The 13,515-nt window shown below is 47.5% G+C and overlaps 1 protein-coding gene across 3 annotated transcripts in view; it reads right to left on the bottom strand.

Moving 5' to 3' along the window:
* dmgdh (dimethylglycine dehydrogenase) overlaps positions 1-13,515 on the bottom strand; it is a 249,086-nt gene that overhangs the window by 13,809 nt on the left and 221,762 nt on the right. For 2 of the 3 annotated variants that reach the window (XM_072515993.1, XM_072515995.1), the window contains 2 exons: positions 11,774-11,833; positions 7,239-7,373 (listed from right to left, as the gene is read on the bottom strand). In XM_072515993.1, coding sequence (XP_072372094.1) covers positions 7,239-7,373; positions 11,774-11,833 — 195 coding nt within the window. The remainder of the gene's footprint in view (positions 1-7,238; positions 7,374-11,773; positions 11,834-13,515) is intronic. The other variant, XM_072515994.1, reaches the window with a different exon arrangement.

Below are 13,515 nucleotides of genomic sequence, written 5' to 3'. Positions count from 1 at the left end.
CTGTAGTATACCCCCAACATTGTGACTGCACCCTTCTTATTCCTGATCTCTACCCATATAGCCTCACTGCCCTCTGAGGTGTCCTCTCGCAGTATAGCTGTGATATTCTCCCGAACAAGTAGCGCAACTCCACCTCCCCTTTTACATCCCCCTCTATCCCGCCTGAAACATCTAAATCCTGGAACGTTTAGCTGCCAATCCTGCCCTTCCCTCAACCAGGTCTCTGTAATGGCAACAACATCATAGTTCCAAGTAGTAATCCAAGCTCTAAGTTCATCTGCCTTACCCGTAATGCTCCTTGCATTAAAACATATGCACTTCAGGCCACCAGACCCGCTGTGTTCAGCAACTTCTCCCCGTCTGCTCTGCCTCAGAGCCACACTGTCCCTATTCCCTAGTTCTCCCTCAATGCTCTCACCTTCTGACCTATTGCTCCCGTGCCCACCCCTCCCGTGTTTAAACACCCCCCTGCCATACTAGTTTAAACCCTCCACGGAACAAAAAAATGGCGTCCTTATTTGAGGAAGGATGTTCTTGCTATGGAGGAAGTGCAGCAAAGGTTTACCAGGTTGATTCCTGGGATGGTAGGAACAAAGAACACTACAGCACAGGACTAAGCCCTTCCACCCTCCAAGCTTGTACCGGCCATGATACCAACCTTTGCCAAAACCCTCAGCACTTCCTTGTGCCGTATCCCTCTAAACCCATCCTATCCATGTATTTGTCGAGATGCCTTTTGAACACCGTTAATGTATCTGCTTCCACAACCTCCCCTGACAGCGCGTTCCAGGCACTCACCACCCTCTGTGTAAAAAACCTGCCTTGCACATCTATAAACTTTTCCCCACGGACCTTAAACCTCTGCCCCCTGGTGACTGACCCCTCTACCCTGGGAAAGAGTGCCTGCCCATCCATTCTATCCATGCCCCTCATAACCTTGTAGACGTCTATCAGGTTACCCCTCAACCTCCATCGTTCTAATGAAAACAGTCTGAGTCAGCCTCACTGCATAGCTAGTGAGAGACCAGGCAACATCCTGGTAAACCTCCTCTGCACTCTCTCCAAAGCATCCTTCTGGTAGTGTGGCGACAGAATTGTGCGCAATATTCCAAGTGCAGCCGTACCAAGGTTCTATAGAACTGCAGCATGACTTGCCAGTTTTTATACTTGATGGTCCATCCAATGGAGGCAAGCATTCCGTTTGCTTTCTTGACTACCTTGTCCACTTGTGTTGCAAGATCTGTGACCTGCACGCCCAGATCTCTCTGACTTTCTATATTCCCAAGAGTTTCGCCATTTACGGTATATTTGACCTACCAAAATGCATTACCTCACATTTGTCTGGATTAAACTCCATTTGCTATTTCTCTGGCCAAGTCTGCAACCTATCTATGTCCTGCCACTGTGCTCCAGTGGTGAAGGGAATGAATGTTGAACGTGCTGGATGGCGTGCAAATCAAGTGGGCTGTTTTGCTTTGGATGATGTCAAGGTTTTTGAGTGTTTTTGGAGCTGCAATCATCCAGACAAGTAGATAATATTCCATCACAATCCTGACTTGTGCCTTGTAGATGGTGGACAGGCTTTGGGGGCTCAGGAGGTGAGTTAGTCACCTCAGAATTCCAAGTCTCTGGCCTACTCTTGCAGCCACAGTATTTAGGTTTGTTCAGTTTCTGGTTAACCCACAGGTGTTGATAGTGAGGGATTCATAAGACCATAAGACATAGGAGCGGAAGTAAGGCCATTCGGCCCATCGAGTCCACTCCACCATTCAATCATGGCTGATTTCAACTCCATTTACCCGCTCTCTCTCCATAGCCCTTAATTCCTCGAGAAATCAAGAATTTATCAACCTCTGTCTTAAAGACACTCAACGTCCCGGCCTCCACCGCCCTCTGTGGCAATGAATTTCACAGACCCACCACTCTCTGGCTGAAGAAATTTCTCCTCATCTCTGTTCTAAAGTGACTCCCTTTTATTCTAAAGCTGTGCCCCCGGGTCCTAGTCTCCCCTGCTAATGGAAACAACTTCCCTACATCCACCCTATCTAAGCCATTCATTATCTTGTAAGTTTCTATTAGATCTCCCCTCAACCTCTAAACTCCAATGAATATAATCCCAGGATCCTCAGACGTTCATCGTATGTTAGGCCTACCATTCCTGGGATCATCCGTGTGAATCTCCGCTGGACCCGCTCCAGTGCCAGAATGTCCTTCCTGAGGTGTGGGGCCCAAAATTGCTCACAGTATTCTAAATGGGGCCTAACTAATGCTTTATAAAGCTTCAGAAGTACATCCCTGCTTTTATATTCCAAGCCTCTTGAGATGAATGACAACATTGCATTTGCTTTCTTAATTACGGACTCAACTTGCAAGTTTACCTTTAGAGAATCCTGGACTAGGACTCCCAAGTCCCTTTGCACTTCATCATTATGAATTTTGTCACCGTTTAGAAAATAGTCCACGCCTCTATTCTTTTTTCCAAAGTGCAAGACCTCGCACTTGCCCACGTTGAATTTCATCAGCCATTTCTTGGACCACTCTCCTAAACTGTCTAAATCTTTCTGCAGCCTCCCCACCTCCTCCATACTACCTGCCCCTCCACCTATCTTTGTATCATCGGCAAACTTAGCCAGAATGCCCTCAGTCCCGTCATCTAGATCGTTAATATATAAAGAGAACAGCTGTGGCCCCAACACTGAACCCTGCGGGACACCACTCGTCACCGGTTGCCATTCCGAAAAAGAACCTTTTATCCCAACTCTCTGCCTTATTCAGCAATGTTAATGCCATTGAATGTCAAGGGGAGGTGGTTAGATTCTCTCTTGTTGAAGTTGGCTATTCCTAGCACTGATATGGTGTGAATGTTACTTGCCACTTATAAGCCGAAGCCTGAATATTGACCTGATCTTGCTGCATGTTAATACGGTCTCATTCAATATCGGAGGAGTTGCAAACGGTGCTAAACATTGTGCAATCATCAGCAAACATCCCTATTTCTGACCTTATGATTAAAGGAAGGTCATTGATGAAGCAGCTGAAGATGGTTGGACCTCGGAGATTTTACTTTTTCCTATATTTAGGATTCTCCCCCACCATAACAAGGCCTTGACCATGTTTGTCCCATTCCCGCACATTTGCTTTCACCCATTCCCCTCCCTTCTTGAACCATAATAAGGTTTCCCTTGTCTTCATCTTCCATCCCACCGGCCTCCACATTGGACAAATTATCCTTTCCTAATTTTTGCCGTTTCCACCACGATGGCACTACCAAACCTATCTTCCCTCCCCTTTCAGCAGTCCAAAGGGATCACTCCCTCTGCAACAGCATGGCCCAATCATCACCCATTTCCAATGCCTTCTTACATGGCACCTTCCCAAGAGTGCAGGAGATGCAAAACCGGCCCGTTCACCCCCTTGAAGGGTCCCGAAGGGTCCTGGTGAAAGTGATTTTACTTCAATTTGGTTCAATTCCATATTCCGTATTAATTGCTGATCATGTGGTTTCCGCTACACTGGGGAGACCAAACACAGATTACATAATCACTTACTGAACATCTTTGTTCCGCCTGCAAGAGTCGCCGACATTTTAATTCTCCATTCCCACTCCCACTCTGATCTCTCTATCCCAGCCTTCTACATTGTCCTAATGAAACTCAAACCCAAGGGTCAGCTTGTTATTCCATCAGGCGCTTTCTGGACTAAACAGTGAGTTTAACAATTTCACGTCATGACAACTGCCTCCGTTTGTTTCCTTTCTCTTTGCTGATTTTGGTGATTTTTTTATTTGGAAGGCAGTGCTTCATGATTCGACCACTGTCACCTCCTCCAGGCACAGCGTTTGTTTATTTACTGTTTCGTCGCTGCTCCTTTTGCCTGCCACCATTGGGGAAATAATAGCATAGTGGTAGCTTCCCTGGGCCAATAATACCCAGGTTAACGCTGAGGACATGAGTTCAAATCCCACCACACCAGCTGGTGGAATCTAAATTCAGTTGATAAAAAGAAATTAAGCATAAAGCTACTTTTAGTAATGGTGACTATGGCAACTCTGGTCAAATGTTGTAAAATCTGCTGATCCTAACATCCCTGTGAAATGGCCTTAGTTCAAGGGCAATTAGGGGTTAGCAAACAATGCTGCCACTGCCAATGACACCCACATCTCTCTCATCATTTAAGCTCTCAAACTTTTGAATCTAAATTAGACTTTCCTTTCCCTGTCTCTGAACTTGCTTAACACTTGTTACATCTCTAACCTTTGCCGGTTCTGATTAAAGCTCATAAGTTCATAGGACCCAAAACCAAAAAGAAAATGCTGGAAAATCTCAGCAGGTCTGGCAGCATCTGTAGGGAGAAAAAAAGAGCTAATGTTTCGAGTCCAATGACTCTTTGTCAAAGCTAACAGACAGAGAAAGTGGGAAATATTTATACTGTGGAGTGAGAATGAAAGATGAGTCATAGCCACAGAAACCCAGGGGAATGGGATGCTAATGGACACAGAAACCAAGGGGAAAGAGTGTGAATGGCAGAACCCAAAGAGAACAAAACATGTGAAAGGCCAAACAGTAGAGAAACTGACATCAGAGGGTACACTCTGACAGATGTAGATGTGGGGGGAGGGGAAGGGGGCAGCAAAGTGGAGAAAGGGTAAGGAAAGGTGGATGAGGGTGGTGGTGGTGGGGTAATATATATTAAGAAAGACAAGAAAGAAAGAAATGGTAAAATACAGTTAAAATGAAATGGGATGAAAACAAATGGGTCGAGGTGGGGGTAGAGCTAATCATCTGAAGTTGTTGAATTCGATGTTGAGACCGGAAGGCTGTAGTGTGCCTAACCGGAAGATGAGATGTTGTTCCTCCAGTTTGCGTTGAGCTTCACTGGAACATTGCAGTAGGCCAAGGACAGACCTGTGGACATGGGAGCAGGGTCTTTTGTTAAAATGGCAAGCAACGGGAAGGTCAGGGTCGTGTATGCACACAGACCGGAGATGCTCAGCAAAGCGAGCACCCAGTCTGCGTTTGGTCTCTCCGATATAAAGGAGACCACATTGGGAGCAGCGAATGCAATAGACCAAATTGGAAGAGATGCAAGTAAAATGCTGCTTAACCTGGAATGAGTGTTCATAGGATATAGGAGCAGAATTAAGCCATTTGGCCCATTGAGTCTGCTTCGCCATTCAATCATGTCTGATATGTTCCTCATCCCCATTCTCTTGCCTTCTCCCTGTAACCCCTGATCTTCATATTAATCAAGAAATCCCCTTATTGATCATGAACATCATATTTATGCTTGGGATGCTGTTACCTACAGACCAAGAGCTGGATGGTGAAATCAGCCTTTCTTAGAACACATGAACTAGAAACAGGACTAGGCAATTTAGCCTCTCAAGCCTGCTCCACCGCTCAATACAATCATGGCTGATCTTATCCTGGCCTTAACTCCACCGTCCTGCCCGTTCTCCATAACCCTTCAACCCATTACAATGAAAAATCTGTCTCACACCTCCCTGAATGTACTGACTGTCCCAACATCCACCGCACACTGGGGTAGCAAATTCCACAGATTCACAACCCTTTGGGAGAAGTAGTTCCTCTTCAACTCTGTTTTCAATTTGCTACCTCTTAGTCTAAGACTATGACTTCTCCAATGTCCCACATGAGGAAGCATCTGCTCCATATCTACTTTATCCATACCTTTTATCATCTTGTGTACCTCAATTTGATCTCCCCTGATTCTTCTAAACTCTAGAGAGTATAGGCCTAAATGGTTCAAATTCTCTTCATATGGAAAACCCCATATCTCTGGAATCAACCTAGTGAACCTCTTCTGAACTGCCTCCAATGCCACTATTTCCTCAAGTGCACAATACTCCAGGTGTGGCCTCACCAATGCCTTGTGTAGTTGCAACAACACTTCCTTACCTTTATACTCTATTATTTTACCTATAAATACCAACATTCCATTTGTTTTCTTTATCATCTCATTAACCTGAAATGTTTACTCTCTGTTGCTCTCCACAGATGCTGCCTGGTATTACCAACATTTTCTGTTTTTGTTTCATGTTTCCACCATCCACAATATTTTGCTTACATTATTTTTGGTCATTGCACCTTCTTTTAACTGGCTGCCTCTGATGAACCACACTGTGCACTACCATTAAACCATGTCCACAGTCGTTAAACATTCTCTCTTCAGAACATAGATACATAGAAGATAGGAGCAGTAGGAGGCCTTTTGGCCCTTCGAGCCTGCTCCACCATTTATCACGATCATGGCTGATCATCCAACTCAATAGCCCAATCCTGCTTTCTCCCCATAACTTTTGATCCCATTCGCCCAAGTTATACATCTAGTCGCCTCTTGAATATATTCAATGTTTTAGCATCAACTACTTCCTGTGGTAATGAATTCCACAGGCTCACCACTCTTTGTGTGAAGAAATGTCTTCTTATCTCTGTCCGAAATGGTTTACCCTGAATCCTCAGACTGTGACCCCTGGTTCTGGACACACTCATCATCGGGAACATTTTCCCTGCATCTACCCTGTCTAGTCCTGTTAGAATTTTATTAGTCTCAATGAGATCTGCTCTCATTCTTTTGAACTCCAGCAAGAACAATCCTAACCTAGTCAATCTCTCCTCATATGACAGTCCCGCCATCCCTGGAATCAGTCTGGTAAACCTTCACTGCACTCCCTCGAGAGCAAGAACATCCTTCCTCAGAAAAGGAGACTAAAACGACACACAATATTCTAGGTGTGGCCTCACCAAGGCCCTGCATAATTGCAACAACACATCCCTGCTCCTGTACTCGAAACCTCTTGCAATGAAGGCCAACATACCATTCGCCTTCTTTACTCCCTGCTGCACCTGCATGCTTACCTTCAGCGATTGGTGCACAAGGACACCCAGGTCTCGCTGCACACTCCCCTCTCCCAATTTACAACCAATCAGGCAGTAATCCAGTAGAGTGGAAGTTGGTTCATGCACTTAGCAGCAGGAGGGTATATCTCTTATGCTGCAATTGAAAGAGCCAATAAATGTTTACAGAGGAAAATCTCTTTTTAACATGGGGATTATTTTGTTATCATGCTTCAGTGGTAATTAAAATGGCTTTTTGAGTCAGGCCTCATGGACACATTTGGTCAGTGTATGTAGTTTGAAGACATTTGATCCCAGGCATAAAGAGTTCAACGCTGCCAATGGTTCTTTTTTCACGTATTTAACTCTCTTTGGACCTACCTTATTGTCATACCAAATGCTTTCATTTCCTTCAGGATCCACGTTGTCAGTTTGCATGGTGAGGTACACTAGTTTACGCCGAACTCCCTCTTTCTTGATGTTTGTCAAAGCCTGTTTTCCTATGAACTCTGTCGGCTGAGTGAAACAAATACATTAAACACCTCAGCTACATATGCATGGACTGCTGAATTACCTTTCCCTATGCCAGGGACAACCCGCAAATGGAAAGTAAACCTTGCTCGTGCTGACACCGTCTGACCCGGAAGTGTGTAAAGCCACGCGAGAAGACGTTGGGTGCGTGTCCCGACATTGTCACGTCCTTGAGCGATATTTCGGTCGGCGGACACAAGTCGGAAGGGTGCCCGCGGACAATCAAGAAGCAAATTTAATTAAACAGCAATTGACTGGAATTTACATCTGCCTTTACTGTTGATGGATGGGCCGATTGGCAGATTTTACATTTTAGGTGCAACCTCGGTCCAGGGAGGGATAAAAGCAGGGCTCAAATAAAGTGGCAAGTGTGTCTGGGGACTGGGGTCAGGGTGTGAATGTGCTGCCCAGACACATGCGGAATAGTTTTTCCATTGATATATTTTTTGAATAGGACAGTTACTCCTCAGACAGCTCCACCGCGGCAGTCCCCCTGAGGGAGCACACTGGAAGGGCCAGCCTGCACCCTCCCTTTTCTCAGCAGCCGCCCTCCCCCCGCCCTCCCCGACAATGTTAAGTCTTTGACAAAACGGGTTTCACAATGGATAGCTGTTAATTGGCCAGCCAGTGTAATATCGCATTAATAACACAATCTCAGGTGGGAGCAAGTTTCACAACCGCTTCCGTCGCGTATCAAGCGTAAGATTCTGGCCCATTTGTGTGTTCAGCCGCTACAAGGCCAAACGTGAGCAACTCCTAGCCTTCGTCTTTAAATGTACAGTTCATATTAAACATGACTTTGCGTGAAATGTGCTGTGGTTTTATGTTGCAGCAGAAATGCTTATCTGCAAGGAGAACAGATAAAGCTGAAATGTTGCTGCCCTCTGATAATCCATGTCTCAGATCTTGTAAAGATGTGTTTAGTCTTTGAAAGCGTAGAAACAACAGGGTAGATACGTAGTCAGGGAAGATGTACAGGAGATTATCAGTACGAGAAGGTCAGTGGTAGCTTGGCTCGCAGTCTGGGCAATATGGCACAATTAAAGAGCGGTGAGTCAGAGTTGAATATTATTGGTTCTGCGAACTTGTTTGTCAGAGCGAAATAACCCAGTCAAAGGAAAGGTAGGGCAATACCAACAGGAGCAGGAGGAGGCCAGTCAGCATCTCTATCCCCTTCTCTGCCATTCAATAAGATCATGGCTGATCTGACTGTAACCTCCTGCCTACCCCCGATAACCTTTCACCCCTTGTTTATCAGGAATCTATTTACCTCTGCCTTGAAAATATTCAATGGCTCTGCTTCCACTGCTTTTTGAATAACAGAATTCCAAAGACTCACGCCCCTCTGAGAGAAAACATTTCTCCTCATCTCTATGACACCATGGGTGGATTCTCCCGCAATTGGCGGGATGGCCTGACGCCTGCACCAAGAACGGCGCGAACCAGTCCGGCGTCGGGCCAACTGGAAGTTGCGGAATCCTCCGCACTTCCGGGGGCTAGGCCGGCGGCGGAGGGGTTGGCGTCGTGCCAACCGGCGACGAAGGGCTGGCGCGAGTTTGTGCATGCGCAGAACCGCTGGCGTGGATCCGCAGATGCGCAGACCGGCCGGCGTGTTTCCTGCGCATGCGCAGGTGGGTTCTTCTCCGTGCCGGCCATGGCGGAGCCCTAAAGAGGTCGTGCCCCCACGGCACAGGCCCGCACGCAGATCGGTGGGCCCCGATCGCAGGCTAGGCCACTGTGGGGGCCCCCCGGGCTCGGATCCCCCCCCCGTCCGCCCGAGCCGGCCTCCAAGCCAGGTCCCGCCGTGATGGACCATATCCATTTCACGCTGGCGGGACTGGCCAGGAAATGACAGCCACTCGGCCCATCGGGGCCTGGAGAATTGCCGGAGGGGCCGCTGCCAGCGACCCCGACCGGCGCGGCTTAAACCCCACCCCTGCCCGTAAACCAGCGCCGGAGAATACGACAGCCGGCGTTGGAGCCTTATTTTTAAACAGTGACACCTAGTTCTAAATTCTCACACAAGAGGAAAAATCCTCTCCACATTTGCCCTCTCAAGACCCTTCAAGATCTTAAAGGCTTCAATCAAGTATGATAAAGGGTATTTGATGGGGAGGGGGTTACGCCAGCACTTTAGGCTGCGGGCAGGGTCAATGAAAGTGCTGATTCGGGGGAATCATAGATTTGAGCCAGGGAAATGGGATGGGAGTTTTCAGTTGGGAGGAGAGGAGAGTCAGGGCACTAAAGGATTTGTTTTTGGGAGACGGTTTGCGGGACTGGAAGAGCTGGGGACAAATATGGGTTGGGGCAGGGGGAGATGTTTAGGTATATGCAGGTCTGAGATTTCACTGGGAGCTTTCCAGTGGCGCCGAACTCCAGACTGTTGGAGGAAGTGCTGATGGCAGGGGAGTGGAGAGGGGGGTGGTGTCGGTGATTAATGGGGCGATTCTGGGAGAAGAAAAGGCACCGCTGGAGGTGATTAAGCCAAAGTGGGAGGAAGGGTTGGGTGAGGGCATGGGGGAGGGGTTGTGGTGTGAAGTGCTCTGGAGGGTAAATGCTTTAACTTAGTGCGCGAGGTTGGGGCTGATACGACTGAAGGTGGTGTATAGGGCGCACCTCACAAAGACGAGGATGAGACGATTCTTTGAGGGGGTAGAGGATGCTTTTGAGCATTGTGGGGGAGGCTCCGAAAATCACGGTCATATGTTTCGGTCCTGTCCAAAACTGGAGGGGTATTGGAGGGAAGTCTTCAGGGTAACTCGAAGGTGGTGCATATGAAACTCGAAACAGGTCCCCTGCAAGCCATATACGGTGTAGCGGATCGGCTGGGGTTGGAAGTGGGTGGGGAGGCAGATGTCTTAGCCTTCGCCTCGCTGATCGCCCGAAGGCGGGTCCTGTTAGGGGTGGAGGTCAGCCTCTCCTCCCTGAGCCCTGGCTTGGTGGGGTGCTCTGCTGGAGTTCTTAACACTCGAGAAAGTGAAGTTCAAGTTGAGGGGAAGGATGTAAGGCTTCTACAATTCATGGGCTTTGTTTATTATGTAGTTTCAAGAATGGGATGACATCAAATATTAGGGGGGTGCGGTTGGGATGGGGGGAGGGCTGTGTATGTTGTTGGTGACTATGTATGGGGTGATGGTGGATTCCTGAATCCTTTTTCTTTGATGTTTGTATTTCAAATGTTGGGGGTTGGTGGGAGGAAGGGATTGTTGATCAGGGGATTGACATTGTATTTGTTACCGTTGATTGTTTGTTGGTGGGTGTAAATTTGGATGAAAATGTGAAAAAAGGAGAATAAAAATATATTTTTAAAAAAGTATGAGAAAGTGGGCTAGAACATATAACATAGAACATTACAGCGCAGTACGGGCCCTTCCGCCCTCGATGTTGCGCCGACCTGTGAAACCACTCTAATGCCCATCTACACTATTCCCTTATCGTCCATATGTCTATCCAATGACCATTTGAATGCCCTTAGTGTTGGCGAGTCCACTACTGTTGCAGGCAGGGCATTCAACGCCCTTACTACTCTCTGAGTAAAGAACCTACCTCTGACATCTGTCTTATATCTATCTCCCCTCAACTTAAAGCTATGTCCCCTCGTGCGAGACATCACCATCCGAGGAAAAAGACTCTCACTGTCCACCCTATCCAATCCTCTGATCATCTTGTATGCCTCAATTAAGTCACCTCTTAGCCTTCTTCTCTCTAACGAAAACAGCCTCAAGTCCCTCAGCCTTTCCTCATAAGATCTTCCCTCCATACCAGGCAACATTCTGGTAAATCTCCTCTGCACCCTTTCCAATGCTTCCACATCCTTCCTATAATGCGGCGACCAGAATTGCACGCAATACTCCAAATGCGGCCGCACCAGAGTTTTGTATAGCTGCAACATGACCTCATGGCTCCGAAACTCAATCCCTCTACCAATAAAAGCTAACACACCGTACGCCTTCTTAACAACCCTCTCAATCTGGGTGGCAACTTTCAGGGATCTATGTACATAGACACCAAGATCTCTCTGCTCTTCCACACTGCCAAGAATCTTACCATTAGCCCAATATTCTGTCTTCCTGTTATTCCTTCCAAAATGATTCACCTCACACTTTTCTGCATTAAACTCCATTTGCCACCTCTCAGCTAACCCATCTGGTTCACTAATGTCAATTTTAGGGAAGGAAATCGGCCATCCATACCTGGCCTGACTCCACAGGAGCGTGGTTGAATCTTACGTGCCCTCTGAAATGATCAGTTAAGGATGGGCAATGAATGCTGGCCCAGTCAGCAAGCTTCACATCCCATGAATACATGTTTTAAAAGGGGGATGATTTTAATCAATACTTTCAGGCAATTGATGGAAGTATTTGCTATTCAATAATCACCCGCACCTTGTTTAACTTGATGAAATAATCCAATCCAGCTTCGAAGGCGTTTGTGTCACAGTTCATCTGCAGAACAGAAAAATTATCCATAAATGCTTATAATTAAACCCTCAGTAAAGTCAAGTGGTTTCCAGATTATGCAACAGCGCTGAAGGTGCTGTTTATGCATACTGACTGTGAGCTCGGCTGCCAGGCTTACTAAATACCTTATCTGAGAAAATAACTGCTGCTCCCGACAAGATCAGCTAAGTCAGCAATGACCGGGAAACCATTTACAAAAGAGCTTTGCAGTTCCTGGAAATATGAGTTAGTGAATGAATCATGCAGTGTGCGACTGAAGCACACTGAGTGACAAGGTCACAAGTACAATTCCTGTATTGTGCTGAGGTAGCCGGGTCTCTTTTGAGACTGGAGGCCAGAAAACTAAAAACAGCAGCAGCTCTGACCTTGCTTTCATGATGCCTGCTGCAAAGTGTAGGCATGGGGGCATTTGATGATGATGGGATCAGACCTGACTCTAATGTCCGAGGGTCAAATAGATTACTGATCCTAGGTTCATACATAAAAACAGGCAAATTACTAGCAGGCTCCCAGTTTCCACCTAATCACAAGGCAGCATGGACCACCTCTTTCAGAAGAGAATGAGAAAAAATGACACCCGAGGACTAACTTTGATCATTAAAGACAGGTTCAGGCAGCATACAGAATTCATGACTGCTATATCAATAATAGTTTTAATTGAAAAAACTGGAGCAAAAGGCATTTAATCCTGAGTGTCTCTGATCTCCGAGGCTTCGTCTTTACTTGGATGAGAGTGATAATGTTATCTCCTTTCCCCTCGGACTAGTGTTAGGTGCTCTCTTGTCCAGCAGAAACAGAGAGTGGCTGTTGAAATAATAAGTGGAGGTGTGTAAGCCAAGTGTTCTGAGATAGATAAGGAGCAGCTTGGAATGAAAACAGGGAGGTGATGAATGTAAAGCCAAACGTATGGGGGTGGATTCTCCTTTTGAGAGACCAAGTGCTGACGCCAGGACTGAATCGCGAGTGTTCCCCGGTCCTGATGGGGGCTCCAGTGACGGAGCTATTCAGGACATGCTAACTGGCCAGCACTCCCGCCACGTCAAACTAGCGCCTGTTTGGGTACGCTGAGGGAGAATTCAGAATGTCCAATTCACCTAACAAGCACATCTTTCGGGACTTGTGGGAGGAAACTGGAGCACCCGGAGAAAACCCATGCAGACACGGGGGGAACATGCAGACTCCACACAGACAGTGACCCGAGCCGGGAATCGAACCTGGGACCCTGACGCTGTGAAGCGACTGTGCTACGATCCACTCCCCACACACTCTCATTTCAGCCAAGAAGATGGCCCCACAGAGTGCGGCCCTGAGGTTCGCCGACGCAGAGCTGGACACCATGTGGATGCCATGGAAGAGAGGTGTGATACCCTGTTTCCCAGGGTGGGAATGATGCTGCCACCCGCCGAGGTCAGCCAGGCCTGGGCAGAGGTGGCAGAGGCGATGAGCGCCATAGGCTTCACCGCGAGGACCGGCCAGCTGTGCTGAAAGAAGCTACACGACCTCCTCAGGGCGACCCAAATGAGTCACCACCTCCCTGCCGCTGGCATTACCCCCCCTCTCCCCATGTGGCCCCCACCAGGCAGAAGGGTAGGCAGTGCTGCATGAGGATGGACAACCCCCAAGGCAACCCAGGGTGAGCCAACACATCCGTGCCCATTGGCATCACC

The sequence above is a fragment of the Scyliorhinus torazame genome, chromosome 9 (genome assembly GCF_047496885.1).
Source record: "Scyliorhinus torazame isolate Kashiwa2021f chromosome 9, sScyTor2.1, whole genome shotgun sequence".
NCBI classification, from domain to species: Eukaryota; Metazoa; Chordata; class Chondrichthyes; order Carcharhiniformes; family Scyliorhinidae; genus Scyliorhinus; species Scyliorhinus torazame.
The sequence above is the reverse complement of the archived record's forward strand: the minus strand, read 5'-3'. Positions and strand labels throughout refer to the sequence as shown.